This window comes from Pocillopora damicornis, chromosome 4, assembly GCF_964200805.1.
Source record: "Pocillopora damicornis chromosome 4, jaPocDami1.2, whole genome shotgun sequence".
In the NCBI taxonomy this organism is placed as follows: Eukaryota; Metazoa; Cnidaria; class Anthozoa; order Scleractinia; family Pocilloporidae; genus Pocillopora; species Pocillopora damicornis.
In genome coordinates, this window is record NC_142673.1 from 25,742,736 (window position 1) to 25,767,586 (window position 24,851).

The 24,851-nt window shown below is 39.0% G+C and overlaps 2 protein-coding genes and 1 long non-coding RNA gene across 5 annotated transcripts in view; 1 reads left to right on the plus strand and 2 right to left on the minus strand.

The window, feature by feature from the left end:
* Positions 1-1,419: 1,419 nt before the first annotated feature.
* Positions 1,420-13,806, minus strand: LOC113683414 (uncharacterized). The gene is made up of 8 exons (XM_089204089.1): positions 13,152-13,806; positions 8,578-8,865; positions 7,781-8,116; positions 7,203-7,517; positions 6,629-6,748; positions 4,189-5,862; positions 3,251-3,530; positions 1,420-2,572 (listed from the first exon to the last, which is right to left on the minus strand). The coding sequence occupies exons 1-8, from the start codon at positions 13,177-13,179 to the stop codon at positions 2,305-2,307; spliced, it is 3,309 nt and encodes a 1,102-aa protein (XP_089060215.1). The 5' UTR covers positions 13,180-13,806; the 3' UTR covers positions 1,420-2,304.
* An 81-nt stretch (positions 13,807-13,887) lies between these two features.
* Positions 13,888-17,019, plus strand: LOC113683606 (uncharacterized). The gene is made up of 4 exons (XR_016185913.1): positions 13,888-14,085; positions 14,516-14,712; positions 15,652-15,858; positions 16,517-17,019. It is a non-coding gene; the product is annotated as an uncharacterized LOC113683606 (long non-coding RNA).
* Positions 17,020-17,560: 541 nt separating this feature from the next.
* Positions 17,561-24,851, minus strand: part of LOC149047409 (uncharacterized) — a 41,578-nt gene continuing 34,287 nt past the window's right edge. The window contains exons 2-7 of one of the 3 annotated variants that reach the window (XM_089204090.1): positions 24,061-24,791; positions 23,296-23,547; positions 21,205-22,818; positions 20,236-20,486; positions 19,809-19,991; positions 17,561-17,987 (exon numbers count right to left, since the gene is read on the minus strand). In XM_089204090.1, coding sequence (XP_089060216.1) covers positions 17,688-17,987; positions 19,809-19,991; positions 20,236-20,486; positions 21,205-22,818; positions 23,296-23,547; positions 24,061-24,757 — 3,297 coding nt within the window. In that variant the 5' untranslated portion in view covers positions 24,758-24,791 and the 3' untranslated portion in view covers positions 17,561-17,687. Of the gene's footprint in view, positions 17,988-18,622; positions 19,992-20,235; positions 20,487-21,204; positions 22,819-23,295; positions 23,548-24,060; positions 24,792-24,851 lie in introns of those variants that run through there. The other 2 variants (XM_089204092.1, XM_089204091.1) reach the window with 2 other exon arrangements.

The following is a 24,851-nucleotide window of genomic DNA, read 5'->3' on the forward strand; positions in this document are numbered from 1 at the left end:
TCGTTTAAGGACGTCAAGGACAATTGAGGCCGGAGATTCTACATGACATGGACAGTTCATTTGAACTTTTCAATCCTGAAAGACCTTAAACTCCGTAAGAACTCGTTAACAATATTACCGAGATTTTAAGAAGTTCACTGATATCAATAACAAGTAAGCTGAAAGACTAATTTCCCGTTTTGCCAGTGCTTGGTATTCTTAGATCTCAAGCCATTCCGATGCAAGTAGTAAATATTTTCATGAGGCTCCTTTTGAATTAGTTATTTACAATAGGAATTAAATGAATAAGAGTAAAAATAATCGACCAAAATATTAATTTAATTAATTATCAAATTAATCCCTGCAATTCACGTTTCTCTCACTATTTCACACATGTTAATTTTTTCTATTTTCTTTTTCTATCTCATTTTGTATAAAAATGGTAACCGGACGTTTCGCCAACGAGTCGTTTCGCTAACTGTACTTTCGCAAACGTCTCCTGGTCAGTTCGCAAACTTTTAGAGGTCAGTTCGCAAACGTTATAGACATTTATATGTCAACCTGCTTTTTAATTATGTGGTTCAGAATACTATATTATGCGTAAATTATTGGGTGTGAAATTTAATGTTACAAACATTTACATGTCAACCTGGGTTTAACTATACGATTCACAATACTACGATACTGACACGTTGCATGCGTAAATTATTGAATGCGAAATCTCACAGCTAATTTCTCGCTTAATTATATTTTACAATCAAATGGACAGTGAATGACTCACCACACTGACCACAAGTCGATTGGATACAAACAGACCGCCATTTTGAAGTTGCTTTATTTAAACCCAGTCCTTTATGTGATGGCTCCAACAGATGGCAACACCGACGATGCCAGACAGGCTTCACGAGGGAAGACTACAGGCATGCAGTGCGATCAGGAGAGGAAAACTTTTTCGTAAATTATTGGTTAATTTAGTTAATAGTAGTTAACATAATGACTTGAAATTTTCTTTATAAGGGCAGGTGTCACTCTAGTCGCCCACGCGTCCCCGCATGTAATAAAGTAATTTAAATGAATCGGTTAATTTGATAGTAGTTGACGTCGCTTGTTTATAACGTATGCGAACTGATTTCTACAAGTTTTTGAATTGACTAGAGACGTTGGCGAATCGACTCGTTGGCGAAACCACCGACATTCGTAAAATACTTGTAGGTTTTCCTTTGTGTCTCGAATACTGACTTCTGAGAAGATTGAAGTGTCAATGCAGAGACACAAAGAGAGAGAAAGAAAGACTGACATGTTTTTAAGCCTAGCTTTAGCGCTTGCGGCGACCAAAACAAATCTAATTCCTAAGACTCCAAGGGGTGTCGCTCCAAGACGCGGTTAATGAGGTGTTTGGGGGCTATTTTACGATCGAGATCGAGGAATAACAAACCAAAGTTGATAGTTTATACGAATCTTTATTCTTGAAAGCAATCGACCACAAACCACAATCAACGATCAAAATCACGATCAATCTCACAATCAGTTGTAAACTGAAACAATAAAACAAGTAAATTCTATCAATCTAGTGAAATGCTGCGAAATACTTAATAAAAAAATTGCGCGTAAAAAACTGAGCCTGAACGCCGATAACGAGATTAGAATGACAATGAACAATACAAAAAACCAGTACAAACTACGTTAAAGTACAAAAGTTTCGGTACAAAAATTACAAGAATTTTGGTGGTTGGTTAACAATCTATTGTTCTTATCCAAATGGTGGGCTTTCACTTTCATCTGATACAATTTTGGCTTTTTAATCTTAAATCAATTGAAAATAAGGCACTACAACAAAATGTCTGTTTGTATACTTTTGCCCAATACTGAGAAACTAAACTTAAGAAAACAAAGTTATAAAGGTTTTCACATATCGTTCCCTCTTGGGCCAAAGTTTTAAGAAAATGAAAGGAAGAAAGTTTACCAAGACTACTCAAAAACTTACGAAGAACTGATTACAGGGACGCTAAACTCGCCTTTTATATGCGCGTGGTGACGCTGAGAGGTCCGATTACAAAACCAATAGAAATATAGACAAACAGATAAACATTGTGACTATGTTCGTATCTAGGATCATTCTGAAATTATTAAACTAATCAATAATCAATTCAATAATGAGCCTTCTGGCTAGTGTCCTTAACACTGGCACTTTACTGACCGCAGTGAGTAACGAACCAAATCAATGAACGGAAACTTAGCAAATATCAAAGCATTGATTCTCTTTGTTCAATCGATTGATCTATTGTCAAATCTACATCCTAAAACGGTTTAATGCAAAAGGTTTTTCTACAATGCTGAATTCCGTGGCTTTGAGGGGAAAATATCTATCCATTCGCTGTCTCGTTCTTGGGTCCTCAGTTTATCTAAAGGAGCCTCCCAAGAATCTAGCTTGCTTGCGCACTCCCCCGCGCGATTTATTTCTTCTTCTGCCTCTTTGTTTCTTCCAAGAGCACAAAGAACAATTGACATGGCTTGGTGGGTGTGAATCAGCTCGTCCTGTGTGTCTAACACTTTTTCTTGGTAATCAACTGCCTTTTTCAGGTAGTGGAGGGCTCTAAGAAAGATGCAACGTCAAATAATGAATTTCCTAGACGTTTTTCCTCCAAAAGAGGTGTCACATATCTGCTAGTGTTTTTACCAAGCGAGATTCACATCCATATGATATATTCTCTTAGGAAATGTTACATCATTCCTCATCTTATCGTTCAAGAAAGAATTCTGCGATGAAAAATATTTGCGTCGTGATACAGTCTTTTAGATATCACCTTTGAGTCATTCACTGCAATTTGCTAAACCAAAATACAAAACGTTTGAGGTTTTACAGGAAAATTGACTCGACAGCAGCAAAATTAGAAGCTAAGGACGTGATCTAACAAGCAAACAGCACACGCATCGCAATTGTCGCTACACTACCTGAAAACTTGTCGATGCGGTACGAATACAATGAAACATTTTTGGACCAAATGAGCACGCCTCGAGAGTAGTTTTTTCCCCTCGTTCTTGACTACCATGTGTTCCTCTAATATTTTAACAATGGGAAATTCATGTAAACTTGACATTTTGACGGAGTTGCATTGATTACGATGAAAAGTTTAAAGGAACAAAGGCACGAAGAATAAAAGTTTTTGCAAGGGTCGATATTGCTTACACTCGATTTTGTTGTTAACCTTTGCTAAGAGGGTATCGGATTTACAAAATGCCTTACAATAAATAGCAAACTATGTTTACTCACGTTTCGTAGTCCTGTTTCGCGCTGTAAGCCACACCCACATCATACAGAGACTTCGCAGTTTCCTGATGTTGCCCCAACAGTTGCCTTCGGATTGAAATTGATCTGCTGCTGTATTTAATGGCGTTGTCGTAGTCACCCAAGGCGTGGTAACTGTTACCAATCCAACTAAGAGTGGTTGCCGTAAAAGGGTGGTCACCGAGGTTCTCTTCATAAACAGGAAGGACATGTGACAGCCTTGTTTGGATGGCCAGCATGTGTTTTCGCTGCACCATTTGAGAAGCTGCGAGTCAAAAAAAAAGCGATCAACCACAAGAGTGCAATGACACTGGCGACTAAAATGGCCAAATTTTAAATAAAAATAGCCAGGGATTAAGGAAGATACAATAAGGCGAGAATGGAAAAATATATTTTTTTTATTTCTCTCCATAAAAGCCACATTCTAAAACTAAGAATATTGCGTAGTTTGGACGAGTACTTAAAAAATGCAAGCTCTCTTCGATATTTTCAAATCAATTTCTCTTTTATTTTTAGCCCACTTCACTAATCAATTTTCAAATTCACCGCCGGCGGCGCAGTCAAGGTCCCGGATGTGTCTTCAAGGTCGACAGATCGCCTGTCTATTTTTAAAACTGCGCTTTTTATTTAACTTACAAGACCTGCATTAGCCATACCAATTGAGTACTAGAGTGGTGAAAGAAAATGGCCTTGAGTTCTTTCTACACACCAGCATATGCCACCAACATCACCTCCTAATTGTTGCATCAATTTATCTAAATGATACTTAAACAATTTCGTTCGTAATGAAGCTTGTGCGAGGTGCTCGTGGATCTTATTGCTAGCTTTCATGGAAAAGATTCAATGGGGATAACTTTCCGCAGATGATTCCCTTCACGAATAGCTCTTACCATGAAAGCATTAAGAAATTAATTGCCACTAACCTGCTACATCGTTGAAACAGGCAGCTAACATGACATGATCTTTGATCCTGTTTAGTTTCTCTACTCTGTCCCGTCGCAATTTCAAGGCGATCTCGAGATATTCATAGCCCTCATCAACGCGCCCCTCGCGAACATAACAAAATCCAAACTTGCTCATGCACTGGGCACGAGTGGTGTCCTTCACGTCCATAAGTGTTGATTGAATGTCAATTGCTTGAGTCAACATTTCTTTAGCCTGATACAAGGCTCTTGGACAAATGTGAGGGGTACATGTGCAGCTTAACACTATCTTCATTCCGATGTTCGTCAAGCAAGCACTGTAGAGGTGTAAGTGGGAGCGACATTGATACGCAAGCTTGCAAAAGAGCGACTGAAATTCTTGTTTGCGCATCACCTTAGCAAGAAATCCAGCTGCCTCGTTAAAGGCGTCGATGCATTGCTCCCTGAAAGTTTGGTCAAGCTCAGGGTGATCGTCTCCACACCAAGCCATAGCTTCCCGAATGTTGTCCTTTTCAGATCTGTACTGATCAATTGCCAACTTGCAATCTTTACTCAAGAATGTTTCGCAAAGTGTAACAGCCAAGTCACTGTAATGACGAATGAAAGTTGATTTGGCGTCTATGTGATCGGACTTCAGTGAAAAGAAATCTCGTATGAAAGGATGGAGGGAATACTGACAATTTGTCCTGTCGAAGCGAAGGAGGTTGCTATGCCCCAAGGAATTTAGGCAAGTTTGCAAATCAGCCGTAACAGAAGACCCAAAGACTGCTTGAAATTGCTCTTCCTTGAATCTGTGTGGAAATGTTGAGAGCATCAAAATAATCTTCTGATTTTCTTGACTTAAGCGATCAAAACAGATTTCAAGAGATTTGGCGATGCGATCCTCGTTGGCCACAAGTTCTCTAACAAGACAACTAGGTGAAGTTGTGGAAAGTTGGGCCGCCTTCTGGGGATTTTCTCCCTTTAGTATCGAGATCACTGTGCAGATCATCAAGGGAATACCACCACAAACGCTGACCAGCTCCTTAATCAGATCGTCGTCCAGGCCATCCTCACACTTTGAGAACATAGAGGCTGAATCATTGTCATTCAGAGGTTCTAGGTTAATCAGTTCGAAAGGAAGAGACCCATTGAAATCATAGGTTTCTCGTGATGTGAGGACAAGCTGGATGTTTGGACTTTGTCCGAGGTAGTTTAGAAATGTCAAAAAGTCGCCCTGCGTGACTTTACCCCACATTTGAGTACAGCAATTTTCAGATTTTAATTCCTGATGGTATTTATCGTTGCTCAATTGATCCTCAAGATGCAGTAAGTTGTCAATGTTTTCAGTGATCAACACAACACTTTTTCTCTTTAGAGAAGATATGCAACTTAATGCTTCAGTTATTGTGTTTTCGCCAGGAACGTACCCTAGAGTCTCGATTATTTTGCTTGCTAAATCTTCTACACAAGTGACACCTCGAGGTTTAACGTACGCGACAAACGTTTTCCTTTCGATCATCCTATGAGCGACCTCTATTACCACCGACGTTTTCCCATATCCAGGTGGTGCTACAATTTCAACAGCCATGTTTAAAGACAGGGCAGTTATGATACGTTCGCATGTTTCATTGCGGCCCACCAAATCAATCCGATCTGGCAAGTTACCATAATGACCAGATTGTTCCTTCACTTCTGCAAGTGAAAAGACAGAAAGACCATTTAAGACCATTTATCCCTTTCCACTATTCATTGGAATAAAGCACAGCAGCCCAATAAAAAGGAAGAGCAACTCTGGTGACAATAAGAGTGTGAGTTTAATAATTGCGTGGAAGTTGGTAGGAAAACAACAAAACTTTGGATCTTAATTTCACTTCTATACGTTCCACAAACAGAAAAAAGCCACAGATAAACCTTTTGTAGACGGAAGGTTTAGAAGGGCTAAACGCTTTAAGCATTCCTCAGAAATCGAGTAGCTGAACTCTTTGGGTAATCGGATCCTAAGTTGGGGAAAATCGCCGTTTGTAAACATAGTTGTTGATTTTACAATTTTCAAAACATGATTTTGGCATGAAATTGCCTTTGGCTTAAATTCAGGCGCAAACAGCCTTTAATAAGCTTTCGCATTTTGAATGCAACCATGGTGATATACTGATCAAGATTGAAAACACCACTTGAAGTGGGGAGAAGGCATTTAGCGTGAAGCTGTTAGTAATCTACCGTCGTATACAAGCTACACCGACGTAAACATCAACATATAGTTTTGCGAAGATTACTTTTTGATGAGGTTTCTACCCACTTAGCTCCTCGAATAATTGAGCTAAGTAAGGACAAGGAAATGATGACAAACCCATTGAAAATGACTGTTCCTAGTTACATAATCATAGCACAATTTCGACCAAGGCTTCTTAATTAGCTAATTCTATGAACATCACGGGTGAATTAACGCTTTCCTTCTTACCTTTGTTAGGAAAGGAATCCCGCTCTTCTCTCTCGAAGCTAGTTGAAAACATCTGACCAGTCGGATCTGGCATGGTTAAGCTGTCCTTGAATGAACGGCCAAGTCCTTGCAAGGCTGAATCTGAAGGAAGAGAAAAGGTATTCAATGTTATGAGAGGATAGCTTAGTTAAGTCGATCTTACTTCGCATGTGCGAGAGTAGTTTTACGGACCTTGAGTTGTAAAAAAAAAAAAAAAAAAAAATCAGAGCTAGAGTGTCAGAGTTTAAGATGTATACATAGGACTTTTTTGTGTATAATTAATTTTCTATTGTTCCTGTTTTTTTTTTTTTGTAAGCGTCGTTGTGACATCCGAAAAAAACGTAGCATGTGCCTGTACCCGAATACTTTTCTTCTAGCCATCTCTTGTACAAGGGGTACGAGGTAATGCACATTAGAGATCATGGCTTGTATAACGAAAACAAGCAGGCTTGGACATAAACTGAAAGTGCCGCGCCGAGGAGTCAAAGAGATTAGGAAAGGCAAACACTGAAACTGTCCAATAAACCCCAATGTACTTATATCAGCGAGAACCTACCAACTGTGTTAGGAAAATACTTGGATATTATCTGTATTGCGTCATTTCGCTGAATCTCATCTAAAGCTTTTGCAACGTCACTTAATGCTATTTCAGGGAAGTGCGCGGCCACCCATTCTAGAACCTCTTTTGTAGGACTTTTCCTGACTTGTTTGACATCAGCAAACTCTCGACGCACGTCAGTTGGTACTTCCATTTTCCAGGCCAGATGTGTCCAGTTTTTGACTCCGGGATTCTCCTCTCGATTAAGTTCTAGCGCCAATCTTTCTAAGAGTTCCGATCCAGGGGTTATGATATCCTTAAGTAACATGTCGTCTACAGAAAAATAAAGGTATCCACAGATCATTAGTAGTTAACTTTCAAGAAAAGGGGCCTCAGCGCAGAGAGAACTTTTGTCCAATCGATTCTTGAAATACTCATGCGGCCAATTGCATATTGAGCTCTTCATAGTTAGGGACCACCTGAAAAACAGGAGAGTCTGACTTTTCTATCGATAACTTAGAAACAAAATCCAGGCTGCAAAGGTGCTAGGCGTCGTTAAACTTAAGTTATTTGTGATGCAGTGCTCGACACTTTACCTCTCAGTTTCTCCTCATGAAGAAAATTTACCAGATCCTTTCTCTTAATAGAATCCAGAGCTTCCTTAAGACTTAAAAGTGTCTTTTGTGGGCAAGTTGTAGCCAAATGCTGGAACAATCTGCCGGTCGGATTTTCAGTCGATCGTCTCTCAAACGTCCAGCAGGTTTTTCTAGACACACCCAGTTTTAACGCCAAGGTATACCAGTTTGACAAAACCAGTGACGTCCTGTCTAAAGCTAACGCAATTTCGTCCAAAAGACTAACTGTGGGTGAAGGAGCTTCATCACTTGGCGAAGTGATCACATCAAGAACTCTTTCAGTGTCAGTGCAACCGGCTGATAGTCAAACAAATTAAGAGAAACATACTCAGTATGAATTCCTGAGAACCTTTTTGATAAACTGCCACACACAGAGGAAAAAAATTAAATAAAAAACGTGATGAGCAGAATTCCATGCACTGTTTCACAATACTCACAATTCTCCCTTATATAAAATTGAACAGCTGTGAAATGTAGCCAGGAAATTACTTAGTTATTAATCCAACATAACAATCCTTCAAGTTTTCAAAAGCTCCCTAAAATCTATTAAATTTAGACGGTTGATCAATGGGTCATTTTTCAGTGAGCCAATACCGTCCCAAAGAAGTAAAAACAACACCAACAAGGTTTACTAACTAACAGCATCAAAATCTGTGTCTGAGGAGATACGGCAACCTCCAAATGTCCCATACTGAAAGTCCTCTTAAAAGATGACAGAGACAGAATAGCAATTGACTTCAGTCAATTTTGTGTTATACCTCTTGTGATTAGTAAACTGATTAGGTCGTTTCTCCCGATCTCTAATAGGATGTCTTTTAGCTCTTTAATCGTCAAATCTGGATTCGAGGCCGCGAGATAATCAAATAATCGGATGGCAGGACTGAAGTCACCATACTGTCCTAGTCGTGTAATCACATCCGAGTCGACATCCAGTATTGATGCCAAATGTCTCCAATTACGCATCACTCTCGTATCACGGTCCAAGCACAAACACAGTTCTTCTATAAACTCTGAATTATGGCGTAAAATGGCAGATAATTTCAACCCTAAACATGACAGAAAAGTAAAACAAAATGAAGAATTTATTCCACACTGCTAACTGAGTGATATGAACTATCATTGACATTGCAGGGAACAAGCTTCAGTGTATTACTGAGCACGAATCATTTGGACCCATGTGTTCACTAGCCGACACCAATGAAAGCAGCCCTCGTTAGCATGCACTAAGTGAGAAATGAAGTCATCCGTCAAATGAGTAAGCACCGACAGAATAAACATTTTTGATAAAATTCATGCAAACAAAATGCTAAAGTTGTTAGCAAGTTAGTCTGATGCGTACCGTAAGAAACAAATGCAGTTCGTTGTCAGCCCTTTTATTGCATGTGGTGTTGAAATCTTTTCTTATAAGGGTGAACTTCACCACAATATTAATTGTAAATATACCTCTTTAGTTTGTATGCTTTGTTTTCTTAATGTAGGTAAGTTTTTGAGTAAGTGTGGACTTGAACGAGAGAAAGTTGAACGAAAACGGCAATTATTTTCCAACTCCTGAGGAAAAGTTATTTTAATAAAAGTAAAATTTTTCTAGACTGTACTTCCCCTTCAATGCCTTTTGTGTGGTTTAAGGATAAAACTGATATCAACGATACCAAAATGTAAACGGGAAATGCAGTAGCTTCTGTATCAAAATTGTTCAAAAAGACGAATAATGTCGATTATCATCCTATCAGCCATGACAATGCAAAATTTCTAAAGCCCACGAGGCATGGACGCGATGTTAACCATTAACATTCACCTAAAGACAAACAATGCTTAGAAACAACTCAGTCTTATTCTTTTAGAGTAACCCACGCGTTTATCTGACAGCCAGAGCGTGTCATTACATGCACGACCCGGCATTTCAAATGTCACAATAGCTGGTGTAAACTTTCACACAAATCGAAAACACTTCGAATGGAAATATTCTTGTCTGTTTTAACTCATACATCTCTTAAACTATTAAACACAAACAATATTCTTCTGATCGCGAGCTCAACTAATGTGTACAAAGCCGTTTTCGAAACTTTGTAGGCAGTTCTTTTAAAAAGCTTCCGCCTAAGTTCCGCAATTACACAAATTCTAGACATGTTAAAAGCTGGAAAGTTGTTGGCCCTCTTGCAATCATTGCTAACGTTGGCGGTGTTACCTGCTTCCATTGAAAGCAGTGATTCTGGACTTATTTCAAAATTACAAACATTTTATTCGCAACTTTGAATAATCGTGACTACGGCCTAGATGTCTAAAACTTACGAATGCATTTAGTCATGATTTAGAGCAAAAGAGGTTAAATCACTTTATTTGAAAGAAACAGACGAGAATTACTTACCAGTCGATAGACCTCTTTTACGCAAATGAGCTATTGTAAACTATAAATGCCGATTTTTTTCGGGTAACGTCGTTCTACTGTAAATTCAACGTCACGAACATAATTTTGACAATTGCATGTACTTGATCAATGTCGGACCCGTAGTGCATTTACAAAAATCTCTCCTTGGCAAAAGGACTACGGCGAAGAACTCGAGATTGAAAAGCGCTTCAGATGTATGCTGTGCGGCTGGAAACCAGTCAAGTGAGCGAAGGAAGGTGTACTTCTCAGTGGATAAATTAGATTAAGATAAACCCAACGCTGAACCGTAAACAAATGATGCGGCTACTGATGAATATTTGTGTCGCTGTTTTGCTACGAATTATCCTTGCTTGGGGCAGGTCCTTCGCTCGTCGTTACATAGGTAAGATTTGCTTGACTTGAAATTAAGAACAAAGCTTGCACCAACTGTATCTTTATTAAACTCTATGCTCTGAGACAGGCAAAAAGTTCAACCAAAACTGAATAAGAAGGTACGAACCAACTTTTCCCCTCCCTGAGTAGTCTCGACCCAGGCCCTCTTTTCCAAACACTTAAATATCGTGATTAAAGCCTGTTGCCATGGCTTGGAATATTTAGATAGCTACGCGCCGACTCGTGCCTAGTGCTTTGTGCGGCTTGTGCTTCACTTAAAAGAAAAAAAAATAGGCAGTTAAGACTGCATATGGCTACTGATTCAGCGCAATTTTTGTAGCACTGAAAATAACTAGAGTTTGAAGAATGATGTTAAAAGGTAGTGGCGTTGCAAATGAAGATTTGTTTCAAAACAGAATTGAAAACCTACCGCATTCCACATATTTACGAGAACTCTGTTCCACAAGAGAAAGATGATTGAATAATATAGTGACTAATTGACATTCAAGCAATAAATAAAATGGTAACTACTGATCATATTAATAGTAATAATAATGATGACAATAGTAATAGCAATGATTATTTATAGGGGCTGGCGCAAAAACCTTACTGTTCCTCTATCTGTCTATTCTCTAGGCTTTAATAGTGATTAAACTATGCCTCTTTTAATTTTGCCTATTAATTATAAATTGTTTTCTTATTTCATTGCAATTCCATTTTTCAGGTGACACTTTTGCTTCACACAACAAGGCATTTCGCGTTGCAGGATATTCTGCCATTCTGCCATTTCAACATCCATCATTCCGTCGATAGGGTCAATGTGTTATATTTTGGACCTCGCTTTCTTAGCAAATTTAGCGGCTCTTTTAGGCATTAGTCGCTAATTAAAATGATAAAATATTCTCTCTTCGGGTGAATAAAATCTTTCTTCAAGTTTTCCACGATCTGCTTATCAAACTTATTTGGGTATTTCTGCAAGGTGGCATATCCTAAGATTTGATGGAGCCACTGACACAGACAAGTTCAGAGGGAGATCCGAGACAAGATTGAGGAATACAAAAAAAGTGGTACCGAAAAAAAGGGGAAAAGGGGGGAACATACAGTGGAATGAGCCTGGTTGGACGATGAATTGCTAGAGGAAAGAGAAAAACGACTGACTTCTCTTCATTGGCCATCCACCATCACGTCCTTTTCACAAGGCTTCTAAAGAGGTTACCTGTTGGTCTTTTCATAGCTATCGTACCTCAGCATGCAAGAAAATATTCTCTTGACCTCAGATATTTTCAAATCAGAGATACCGAACAATAAGCCGCTTAAACTTGGATAGCTGCATTTCTCGTTGGGTGAAAAGAGAAAATTTTCCCTTTTTAAATAATACTTCCTCGTTACATCAATCAGAAAAAAAATACTGCAAATCCACTTCATGAGTGAAATGTTAAGTTTGAAACGTGGAGTAAGTTTTTCTTAAACGAACTGTCCATGGTTGCGTGACGCATGATTAATTCATAAAAACGTTTGTGTAGAGTCTTTTGGCCTTAAAAAAGTCTAAGGAAAAACACTCTAAGCAGTGTTCAAACATATTTTGCAAAACAAAAAGACAAGAGTTGTGCCTCAGGAGATAAGATATTTTCCATTCAAGTATCCTCTCCTCTATTTTTAGCTGAGTACTCACTCAAGCATGAACTGACACAAGCTGACATGGCACTGAGTCACCATCGATGTTCAAGTCCTTAGGCTGGACGAACCCATAAAACACTATTTTTGGTTGAGATACAAAAACATCAAACTTTAAGAAACAAACGATTGAAAAAGTAAATAAGCTTTTTATGATGCATGTTATCGGCTAAATTTTTAAAATTTGCACGAGACGTGATTGGGCAAATCTTAATTTGCATACATGTACGACAGGGGCAACTCATAATGTACGTCCTAACTTAGCACTGACCGTGCACTTTTCGTCGCTGATTCAAGCGTTAAAACGACACCAATATTAAGTTAAAGATAATGTGAAGTATTCCACGTTACGAACTTCCGAAGCTGGTTTTACGGTATTACTAAAATTGTGTCATATATGGTTAGAAGAAGAATGTAATTGACTTTTCATCGGTTTGTTGCGTCTCGCGACTCCTTCGCTGAAGCAATTTGATCACGCAATTCCAGACCGTATTTTATTGTACCTAAGACGTTACAGCCTCAGTTCCTTGTATTGACTTTTCTCAGTTACGTTTTCCTCGTTTTATAGAAAGTCTATATAGAGTCTACTTCCGCCTATATATTTCAAAATATATTGCGAAATTATTCACTTATTCACACTAAAACTAAAACCCGTAGCCTTTTCTGAGCATTTTTCTTCATATGAACAACGTTACCAGGTTTTGATTAACTTTTTCTAATAAAATTACCACCACAAAATTAACCAAAAATTAGAAGCCCCTGCGCAGTGACTCGATGATAATGTTACTAGGCGTCAAGAGAGTTCCGTTGCGAAGTTGTCGATTCAGTTATATTCCTCCTCAAGTATTCCTAGCTTGATCATAAAAGTCAATAGTTAAAGCAACTCATTAAATCACTCACCAACAGAAAGATCACCAACAGAAGACATCTTGAAGTTTTGGCCACTGAATATTCTCAGTTATCTTCACTCCAGCGGTTATGAAGGCGAATTACTACACAGACGATGTTTGTCATGTAGATCCACTAGCTGTTGATGAATCAGGGCTAGGACAGTCCTTTTGGCATCTCTCTTGGCTTACTAACGGACAATTAACTTCATAAATACCTCACACTGTTGGGTTCAAATTACAATAAACGTCGACGAGGTAACAGCATCAACTAAAGGAAGCCTGATCAAAGGTCATCTACCAATGTTCCAGAATACCGAAGGGTAACCCGGCAAGGCGAAACGTCACCAAATAGAGTACAGCCTGAGATAAGATCAGGTCTCATCGTGATTTAACCATGCAACTCTTGGTCACGCTAGTTGCGATGAAAATTTTGAAATGAACACGAACAGATGAAATTTCCACTAGACAAACTAAACGCGACCGAAATATCTAAACCGCCTCCCCTTCCCCTCCCTTACTCAGCCTCACTCTACCCCGGTCTTGTGTCCAGCATTTTCACTCATGTTTGGCAAGGACATGTGGGAGCTCATAGTAACTCAACGCTGGAAAGATGTCGGGCATAACCGCACGAAATGTTTACAGTACATGCATAGACATGTCTCCTCAGACTCGTCACGCAATGCTCCTCCTCAACGAACGTCGAGGAAGAGCGTTGCGTGACGAGTTTGAGAACGGCTGCGAATGAGACTAAAGCCTGGGGAGAACATCTACGTTTCCCAATGACACAAATTTCACGGACGGAACTCTTCCTAAGACCTTGTCTACTGTTACAGCTTCCCTCCCGCTCATGGGATCCTTCACAATCTTTCTCACGTTCTGGATGTCGCCCGACTTGCGAACTACAGCTCGCAGAATGATCATGTTTATAACAAATGAATAAAGGGGTAAGTTTCTAAAGAAACTATGGTGCTGCATCGGTGGGAGAGTATAGCAGGTAATTTTGTGTTAACAACTGGGTTGAAAACGTAAATTAGCCACCGTAAAGAGTAAAAAAGCTGACGTTTCGAGCCTTAGCCCTTCGTCAGAGGCCTTCGTCAGTCGCCGATTTCCTATTTGCTGGCACAATCATCATAGATTATTTGGAAGACACATCGGGATCAACAGGTTATTTCGTTCCAACACTTGAGGTGACACCACCACGAATTATGGCGCTTGTTTCATAGCTTATTTGGACAGTTCATTTGTCCTTCTTTTTTTACTTAACAATTTGTAGAAGAATTTCCATGAAATCAGAAAGATTGTTTTTAATGTTTTTCACGTAACGGCTTGGGGAGTACCTTTTGTGATCACTGTGGTTGCTTATTTCTTCAATAGTTAAGTTAACTATTGGCAGACCTTGAAACTGGGTACAAGTGCTGGATCCGGAATGAAAAAACTTGCCAGACAATGTGTATCTGGACAACTATTACAGGAGAGGGCTGGGCCATCATGACATGCATCACCATGACTGTGTTCTACCTACTGGTCAAGCAGCACATAAGAAGAGAGCTATTAAAAAAAACTTCAATAAGGTCAAAAAAATTTGATTGAAATGGTGCTCAGAGGAATAGGTTAATTTTGCACTTAAGCTGGGTGGCCCATCCAAGTGGAGCCAATCCTGGTTTCTGTTGCATGAAGCCAGAAGGGTGCCAATCCATCTCAGGGTTATCCTAATAAGCTTTTGTCAGGCTTTTACAATAGTTTGCCAATAATCATTTCTTTATGTCCCCAAGAGGAGAGAAGCATGGGGAGAGTTCAATATGCATAGTATCTAATTTCTTCTTACATTATAACCCTTATATCAAAATCAAATCAAATTAAAAAAACAAATTCTCTCAGCCATTACCTCAAAAAAATGTTTAGAGAACAGTATGGAGTATATGCATACTGATGTTAGAGTGTAAAGCAGTAAGATAAGTTTAATGCCCAAAAAATATAACATAATAACCCAGTCAGCACTCCAATTGGGACTTCTTTGTCAAGTCTTCAGAGCATTACCCATTAGTTGGGCTAAATTTCATTCCACTGAGGATATGAATGAGATAAGATTCCTATCACTTCATTGGTATACACTTCAGTCAATGTAGTGGGTAAATTTACACCTTTAACCCTTTAACTCCCAAGATCTGATTGTTAATTCTACCCTCTAGCTGCTACACATTTCCTCGTTAATAAGTTGGGAGAATTTGGTTTTAGATCAAGATAACAACTACCTGATACATTTGAGTATTTACATCACCTGTTTGTTGAATAGTGCATGGATATTGTAGGGAGAAATTACTTGTTAATCACCTCTGGGAATTAAAGGGTTAACTTAATACTGGTAACTAGTAACTTGGTTCTCTTTCTCAGACTCTGCCTACACTCTTTCACTTAGCACTTGTAGTTCCCTTTTTCTCTTTGCTCACCTCATGTTCAGTCTAGCTGGCAGAGCTACATTGTAATGAACAATTTCTTTTCTCTTTTTTTAGCTGAAGTCAAGATTTTCTCCAGGAAGCACATTTTTAACATGGAAATCTGCTCATGTTGCAAGAATGATGGACTGTAAATTAACATTTATTCCCATGATATTTATCCTGGAGTGTATTTGGGGAACCATATGATTTTTTCTCCTTGTAACACATTTTCACAATCATGGAAAGGAAAATTTTACTTTACAGTGGCTTGAAATTCTTCATGTAAATAACACTGCCCTATACTATCACTGAAACACTGATTGATGGACCAGTAATATTCTTGTATTATTCCATGCATCAGTAAGATTTAATTGCTTAATTATAAACATATAGTATTCTTTATGCTCTGAAGAGTTTGCAGACCCTGATTATTTGAAGACTGGATGACACTATCCACTGGGTAAATCTCTGTCTGTTGGACAGTGCAGTGCATTTTGCAATCACTTATCTGCTATGTGAGAAACCTGCTTGTTGATTTAAAAACCCAGTAGTTGTCTATAAAAGCCAATTCCACATATCTCAACTATGTGCTTTTGTATTTACCCAAATTTGTGGCGTGTGGCAACTATAGTTTTTTTTCAGTTTGGTGGGGAAAGGAGAGGGGGGCTGCTTCTTAACCCTTAGTCCCCAATGAGGTACTTGCATCTAATTTCTCTTCAGAATATCCCCCCTGAATCACACATTTAGGACACAAGAATAGTTGGAAATGATCACCAACTAAACAAACTCTTGATTGTTGAACAAATTCTTCCTGTCAGTACCTTAGGAAATGTATTGAAAATAGTACATAGAATATGCACAGTGATGTTAGAGTAGAAAGGGTTAATGTATAAACCAAACTCTAACTTTTACTTTGTATGTTTTTCTTCTATGGCATTAGGATTAACAGCCAAGGATTTACAAATTTCATCTTGTTTGTCTGGTGTACCACAAAGATAAGAGAAAAGTTAATAATGGGGTGTGTTCATTGCCTGTCACTTTTTTGCAGATGTCATAAAAGAGATCAATCAGTAATTAGCAGAGAGAGGTTTTATAAAACATTTAATGATGAATAGATACTGTCAGTGCTCATGCTCTGTAGTTGCCTGAATTACATTAAATACTTGTCATTTGGTTATATATCTGAGTTCTTTTCCAAGAACTAACAGTTATGGCAAATGTGTAGTTACAGGAATTTTTCACAGTTGTTTGGTTATAACTAAGATTGTTTTTATCTCTTAAGTGGAGTATGTAGTTATTATTTATTCTTGTGTATGTTTTTCCCATATTAAAATAAAAAACTTTAATTTATGGCTTTAAAGCATTGCCATACCTCAGGGAACAGTTATACTTATGAATGATATCAATTAAAGCTGCGAATAAAGTTCAATACCAGTGGGGAAAGTACTGTATGATTAATGTTTGTTCTTTGGATGAGCTTACCCTTTTTTTCCCCTTTTTATCCTTTGGCTCCCAATTGATGTCTGCCATACAGTTTTTATAATAGTGAAATATGTCTTTTCTTCTTGTTGGGAATGTGGGACAGAGGATACATTGTTTCCTCACAAGGACTCGGGGTTTTTTCTTTGTCCCATGCTTGGGACTATAGGTACAAAAGAGAAAAACTCAAAAAGAAAAAAACCGAGCTCAAAATTACAATCTTTCTTATTTAAATTTTGTAATTTTAGTATGGAGAATTTGGTATTGGATCAACTAACAATCTCTTTATATATGGTTTTCTTTATTCCCATTACTTGTTTGCTTGGTATTGTAAGGAGAAACTCTGTCTTTGTCACTCATAAAAGTGAAAGGCTTATAAGCCACTGTAGGTGACCTAGCCTGACCTGGTCGCATTTGTCATTTTATTGTGAGGTTTCATCTCACTGATATCAACGGACTTCCCTATGGGTTGTTCAGCTCGGTTCAACTGTTTGTGTTGGCCAGAACAGCGGCCAAGTTTACTCAGACAAAGGGTATGAACAAGAGGTATCTACAAGACCTCGCAGAAACATCTTCAGGTCGTAGTCGAACCGGTGACTGAATGAAAGTTTGGCATCTCCCCCAATGAATTTTCAAGGGAATACTGCCAACCACACAAGGTCAGCTTGCTGGTTAGGTTTAAGACGACTGAAACAGGTCTCGAGACGATAAAGAGGCTGGTGGAAGGTTGGAAGTTTGAATGACTTCAGCGTTGCAACTGGACTTGTTTGGAATGCACTTAAGAGTGTCTTAGCAGAACTTCCTTTACCAACACAGCACCTGTAGTACGCAGAACTACCGACAATCCTCCGCAGTGATGCGGGGCCAACTGTTTTGTTTCTCCCGCCAATTGACCTGAATCTACAGGGCCACGAGCAACTCCTTAACATCAACTGAGGAAAGAGAGTCCAGTAGTAGTAAGTCCATCACTTGGCGGGATGTAATCATAAGTTTAACCCGAGGAGCACTATACGTGCCACAGATTCCAAGAACATCAAAAATGTATATTCATCAGCCGAAATATTGTCTTGAGCATTATCTAGAATGATACTCTAATTAATTACTTTACTAAGACAGTGCCTGGCTTGCTCGATTGGTCTATCGCCAGCACAAATTTGGAAAGCCCCAAGGATGGAGTGAGCCGTGCCATTTGTTGTCGAGCGAAACGTAGAACACATCTACCTGAGAAACCACTTTTTTTTATTGAAATATAGTTCTTAAAACGCGCTCTAAGCATTTGTATTTTCTGGAAGCCAATTGAAATGCGCGTCAAAAAGCACATGAACCAATCTAAATTATGGATTTTGGACAGAGGAGAGAACATAATTGAACTCCTAGAATAGCCGTGATGATAAGAGGGTTAAAGCTTTGTACGTATTAGCATTCTTGAGGAAAGCCAGAGACATCGTGATATTGTGGTTTGACAATCCTTATCATTACTGAATCCTTGTAATCCTTATCATTACTGAATCAACGCAATTTTTAAGAAAAATCTTTGCTTCTGCTTTTTTTCGATGAATAAAACCAATTTCAATGATAACCAATATGTTAATCAATTTCTTTATTTATTCAAAACTTAACCAACAACTAAATGTAATCATTATCCTGTCACAAATGAACTCCGTATTTCCATAGGTTTGTTCAAAGTTAAATCACAGACGAAGCGATTATGTGTAGAGAACTGAAAAGTGGCTCTTCACAGGAAGACCCTAAATGACTTGTGTGTGTTCTGTACTTAAGTTCTGAAAAAACACTATATCACGGGATACATTTATGCCTCAGGTGATACAACGCTCTTTCCGATCGATCGGTTGTCGTAAAACTGGAACCAAATCAATCAGCATGAAGGCTCACATGGAGACAGTAAGAGTTTTAAGTGATGACAAGCAAACTACTGATGCGATGGAAAACGTGACTAGTTTAAGTTTTAGGTCTGGGATTTGTAGTTGGCGCGAGATTTCAGACCAATCAGAGAGCGAAGGAAATTAGATACAGTGCCTTATTTCAGCGATTACTTTCTACACAGTAATAAAAACTTTTCGTGGAGGTCCCGACCAAATTTCTATGGTATAGTGTTATTTCTCTTTCTTCCTCTCTCTCCCTTCCTCTCCCTCCCCCAACCTCTCTCTCTTTCACTCGATCTCTCTCAAACACAGCAACATTTCAGTGAATAAAACCTAACTTTTGTAACTTTATAACTTCAACAATAGTCCGAAGAATTGCCATACAAAAGTGTTGCTTCTCACCCACTTTAAAAAGCGTCCCTGTTTCCAATTTTATTGGGAAGATTGCCTCAGTAAGGTATTATTCGACTGTGTCTTACAGCGAACAAAATCCTATGTCTTTTCTCTTCCCTTGAAGCCTTATCTAAGACCATGGGACGAGGAGATGAAGTCGCAAACGCCAGCTTTTAAAAATGTACTCCGAATACTAAAAACCTTTCCGCCCTTATCAACGTCGCGCTCATTACTCTACTCACTGAGCGAAAAAGTACATAGGCTCCTCTGGAAGCCACCGTTATGCTAAAGAGGTCAACCGATGCGAAAGTATAACTTAAGATCTATATTGAAGCTAATGGTTAAGAATAGCACTAAGTTTAACTGATTATTTTCCGCACTGAGTTGTTCTGATCGGTACTTGTATATCAACAGTTTCAAAAGATACTAAAAGTATAATCAGGACTCGGGCTGGGGCTCAAAAACAGACGAGCACACCTGTTGGGCCAGTAGATCCTCTCTTTTGGCTTCTTCGTGTCGCCCAAGCTTTTTTAGGACGTGAGCTATCTCCCTGTGTGAACGTTCTGTCTCCTGGTGGTTTCCTAACACTTCGTCTTGGATAGCGAGGGCACTTCTAAGAGCTTCGAGAGCTTCATCCAATTCTTCTTTCATGGCTAAAGCCTGGTGATTGAATAATTAATTATTAAAATTCTGCTGAATTGCTAACTCACAATAGTGTTTAAGGGGCCTTGAAAAAGCTGAAACGGGTATAGTCAGTGGAGTGATAAAGAATCATGACTTTGAAGCCTAGAAATCCAATATTTGCACCCTTGAAGTTTCTGTAGAGGTTCAATCAATGAAAAGAATTCTGAGAATGGGATAAAATTTTGAAGAACACAAATATATATATTATATATATGTTTACCTTTCCAAAGTCATAGAAAGACCTTGCTGTTACTTGATGATTACCCAGAGAGTGCTTTCTTATGTGCAGTGCCTTACGCAGAAACTTTATCGCACTGCCATAGTTTTCAAGAGCTTGGTACGATGTCCCCAAGTCGTCCATCAAAGTAGCTGTGAAAGGATGGTCTCCCAGGAACTCTAGATACACCGGAAGTGAGTACTCCTCCCTGATTTTATTGGCCTCTTGATGATCTCCACAAAACGCATATGCAGCTACAAATAAGAGAGCCGTAGAAGGCTTAGATTAATCAGTTGTCTCATGAGTAAACAAAAGCATTAATCATATCAATTATGGGAAATATTTTATATTTAAACTAAATTTGCTTTTGAGGATGCTTTACTTTAGTTTTGGATGTTTTCCTCAGTTGTAAATATAAATATTAAACTGACTTTGATAAAGGGAAACCCTGCTTGTATGAATAAGATTTGCCCATGTTACGGCATTGAAGAGCTAAAAATATCGTTTCAATACTTGTAAACAGTCTTGAGGATATCATGTAGTTGTCCGCGCTCCATTTATGCCGCTCACCAAAAAAAACCTGTATGTAGGTACCTCAAAGCAGAATTATTAGAGGGGACTGCTAGGGAAAGCTAATGAATTTCAGAAGACTGATTCTCGCTTGGTCACGCAACTCTGCACGTGACTGTGCAAGAATAATTCAATATGGCGCCAAGCTTACCGTCGAGTTTTTCGTCAGTTGAACGGTTCTGCACTCTATGTGTGAAAAGAAAAATCATGCCAGGAGACAACTGATCCTCTTTTGGCTGTGATTCGAGCCGGAGAAACAACGGCGCTTTTGAGTGACTTAAGTCCGGGGAGATTTTTCTGGAAAGAGGAGCGCCTTGTGTATAAGGGCTGAAATTAAAATATTGTTTATGTGGTCCGATTACTCAGTGCACCCTTTCAAAGAGACATAATGCAAGATTTTACCTCCCAGGTCTTTATAAGCTGCTGCAGTAAAAATCCTGTTGTTCCTCTTCTCACCGATCTCAATGGACTTCTTTATCACTAGAATAGCTTGATCCAAGTCTTTGTGCTGGCCGAAACAGCGACCAAGTTTACTCAGGCAAAAGGCACGAATGATAGATGAGTCATCGCCAAGTTCCTTTTGGATCTTGTCAGCTTCTTTGAATTTGGACACAGCCGATGGACACGGAAGGTGACATGCACAATGGGAAAGGATGCCGTAGGCCTCTGCTGTCAAGCAGTCACCTCGTCTCTTCTTATCTCCCTTTGCAAGGCAGGCATTTGTAAATTTACTGTATACTCTAAGGAATTTAGCTTTTGTGAACACCTTGGCCAAGAAAGGAGTAACTTCGACTGCCGTATCGATGCACTTTTTCTCCAAATCGGGGAAAGATAGAGAATCTTTCAAGGCCTTCTTGATGTTGAATCGATTGTTGACAAACTTTTGGACGGCATCGCAGCAATTGTGGGACAAGAAAACAGCGTATAGATCCTGTAAAATTTCCAAATACCGAACGTTGAACAATTTTCTGGCTGAATGGTACTGTAGTCTCATATCTTCTTGAACTGCACGATCAACACAAAATGACTGAATGATATTGTGAACGTGGTACTCTTTTGACATGAAATTAAACTGGAGCATGGACTGATCCACTAGCCCTTGAAGCAACATTCCAAGTCTGTACTGAGAGAGTTGGCTAAACAGAAACTGGGCTTCAGCTGCGCTGAATGTTCTTGGGAAGACTGCCAAAGATACAAGAGCAGTTTGTTGGTCGGGTTGTAAACGACTGAAACAGATTTCGAGGCAGTGAAAAAGTTGATGATCATGGGACAATGTTGGAAGACTCGACTTGAATGATTTCAGAGTTGGCACCAAGCTTGTTTGGAACTCGCTTAGTAGAGCTTTAGCATCAATTCCTTTCGCTAAAACAGCAGCTGTGGTGCGTAGAACTAACGGCACTCCACCGCAGTAGTGGGCCAACTGTTCCGCATCTTCCTCTGATACTCTTGACTCCAGCGTCAAAAGCAACTCTTTGGCGTGGTCTGGACAAAGAGAGTCCAAGCAGACTGGTAACTTATTGACAGATAAAAAGTCTATTACTTGGCGGGATGTGATCGTGAACTTAACACGAGAAGCAGTTTGGGCCACAGACTTCACGAAATTGCAAAATGCATCTTTCTTTTCAGGAAGTAACATGTCGTCCACGTTGTCCAAAATGATGATGGTGTGATTTGATAGTGTGCGAAGACAGTGCTTTGCTTGCTGGATTGGGTCTGCGCCGGCTAAAATTTGAAGAGCTCCCAGGAGGGAGTTTACCATGCCATTTAATGACCTCATACTCTTGAGGGTAATATAGAACACATCCATCTTTCCCTTTGAAACCAGTTCACGTCCTACTTGTATGGCTACTGCAGATTTGCCAAAACCTGGAGGTCCTGTGATGGAAACTATTCGACAGGGATCGCTCGGAGACAGTTTCTCCATTATGAGGGAGCGTTGCCCTTTCCGCCCCACAAAATTTGGAACCTCACAAGGAATACCACCCACGTTCTTGAATGATTTTGTAAGAGCAGCTTCTAATAAATTCAAGACAAATTAGCAATTAAATCGAGAAAATAAGCATAAAAACAATATCTTTTCCTTGCTTTAAGTTTTTCTGTTAACCATAGTAATTATAAGAGTTTGTAAACCCCCAGAGACGACTACGACCCTCTCGAATCGTATTACTTAGAGTTACTTCGAAAACCTACTGATTGCTTTGGTCACGAGGGGAAATCACTTGTTAAGGAGTTATACCAGCCATTCCTTCACAAATTAGAATAACGTAAATTATATAATAAATAGCACATCAATCAAGGTTGTATCAACCTTTATTCAACTTGTGTAGTGTAGGCGAAGTAAGTAAGCTTGTAAGCTGGAGAACTTTCTGGTAAGTTGCACACTACCTTCTAAGTTTTGGAAAGACCTCTTATTTAATTTACTCTGCAATAAACATTGTGCAATGTAAAAGTCATTTAATTCACAAATCTACGAGTTTCCACTTAAATACTTACCTTGTACACCAAGTAGACGATTTCTGAGGTCCATCCTTCCAATGTGATAGAGCAAAGAAGACAGCATATGCTTATTTTCATCACTCGGCTCAGAGTAATGAGGGACATCGCAAAACCGCTCGCGCCGTGGGCGTTTCGCTGTTTCGAGACGACTGACTGGAATTGGTAGTCCGCACAACACATTTAGCTTCTCAAAATCGTCATCAGTTAATTCCTCCTCAATAGAAAGCTGCAACTGGCTTTCACCTGTATCTAATGGGATTAGAATATATCATTAAGGAAACTCTATAACTGTTAAGCTAAAATGTTCCCCAGCACTTAATTTTCTGTGTCAAGGTAAATAATTCTATAAAGTGATCGTTCATTTGAAAAGGTTACTTTCCCTGATTTTCGGCCTCAGTTTTTATATCCTGATTGGGTAATTTGATATATACATGTTTGAAGCAAACACGAAGCAGAAATCTCTGTTTTGATTCACTGTAATTACAATTTAATTTTGACTTTCTAAAAAAGCGAAAACAGATCGCCTTGATAGCTACTTAAGAGAATAGGAAAACATTTTTATAACCTTTTTTTTGTTCTAAAGTTTTAAGGGGGACTTAGTACCTTAAAAGACCTATGAACCCAATTATCGCATGGAAATAAAAAAAAGGATGATTTGGAGCTGAGCTCTCTTCATCAGAAAGGAGTCACCAGTGAAAATAAAATAACAGCCATAAAAGCGATATTTCAGTTACTGCTAGTTGCACAGTTTGATTGACCTACCTGGGATACTTCCTAGAGACACTACATGGTCTTTTAAATCGATCAGTAACTCATGGGTTTTTTCCGTTTTTTCGTCAATCGATTCGAGTCGATCTCTAATGTCATCATCTTGTTTTTGCCATTCTTTTAGAAGGCTTTTGTAATCTTCTTCAGTATCAGGATCCATGCATTCAGTTTTCACTTTTCTTATCAGTTCGTCATACTTCGCCCCTCCTAATCTCACCAATACTTCTCGAATGTCATTCCAATAGCTGTTGAAGCTGGTTTCATCAATGGAGGCCTTCGTGACATGCGCATACAAGGAATTTCTGAAATGTCTCACTCTTAAAATGTCTGCACCAACAGAATGATCCGTTGGAGCTGGAGGGCGTCTCCAACCTGTTGCTGGAGGTGATAGGTTACAGATGTTTATCAAGAGCACGCACAAGGTAGATATGTCAAAATTCTCAGATGAAACCGTCGCGTGTATGGCTGGGTTCATGGAGTCCCACTGTGCTTGGCTAAGGATCCTTCTGGATCTTAGAGACTTCAGTTTAGGCATACAACTGTGAAGTACGACATGGAGATTTGCAGGGTCATGGATGTCATTGAATTTCTCTCGTAATACCTGGGAGCCCACTTCAATCAGTAGCCGACAAAGTCGTGCATAATTAGTTGCTTCCTTGGTAAATGATATTGGCGGCGGATGAGAAGCCATAATAAAGATAGTTTATTACAGTTGAGGCTTTAACCTGAAAAACATTAAATAAACAATAGTTCATGTAGCAAATGGAATTTCTGTTGTGTTCTTT

What these genes read in the sequence shown, in the direction of transcription:
- LOC113683414 (XM_089204089.1), bottom strand. Translation starts at nt 13,179, where the DNA reads ATGTCTTCTGTTGGTGATCTTTCTGTTG. An exon ending in TCATGAGGAGAAACTGAGAG is followed by an intron (nt 7,518 to 7,780) that starts GTAAAGTGTCGA and finishes ATTTTTCTGTAG; the next exon opens with ACGACATGTTACTTAAGGAT. An exon ending in GCGAAACAGGACTACGAAAC is followed by an intron (nt 2,573 to 3,250) that starts GTGAGTAAACAT and finishes CATCTTTCTTAG; the next exon opens with AGCCCTCCACTACCTGAAAA.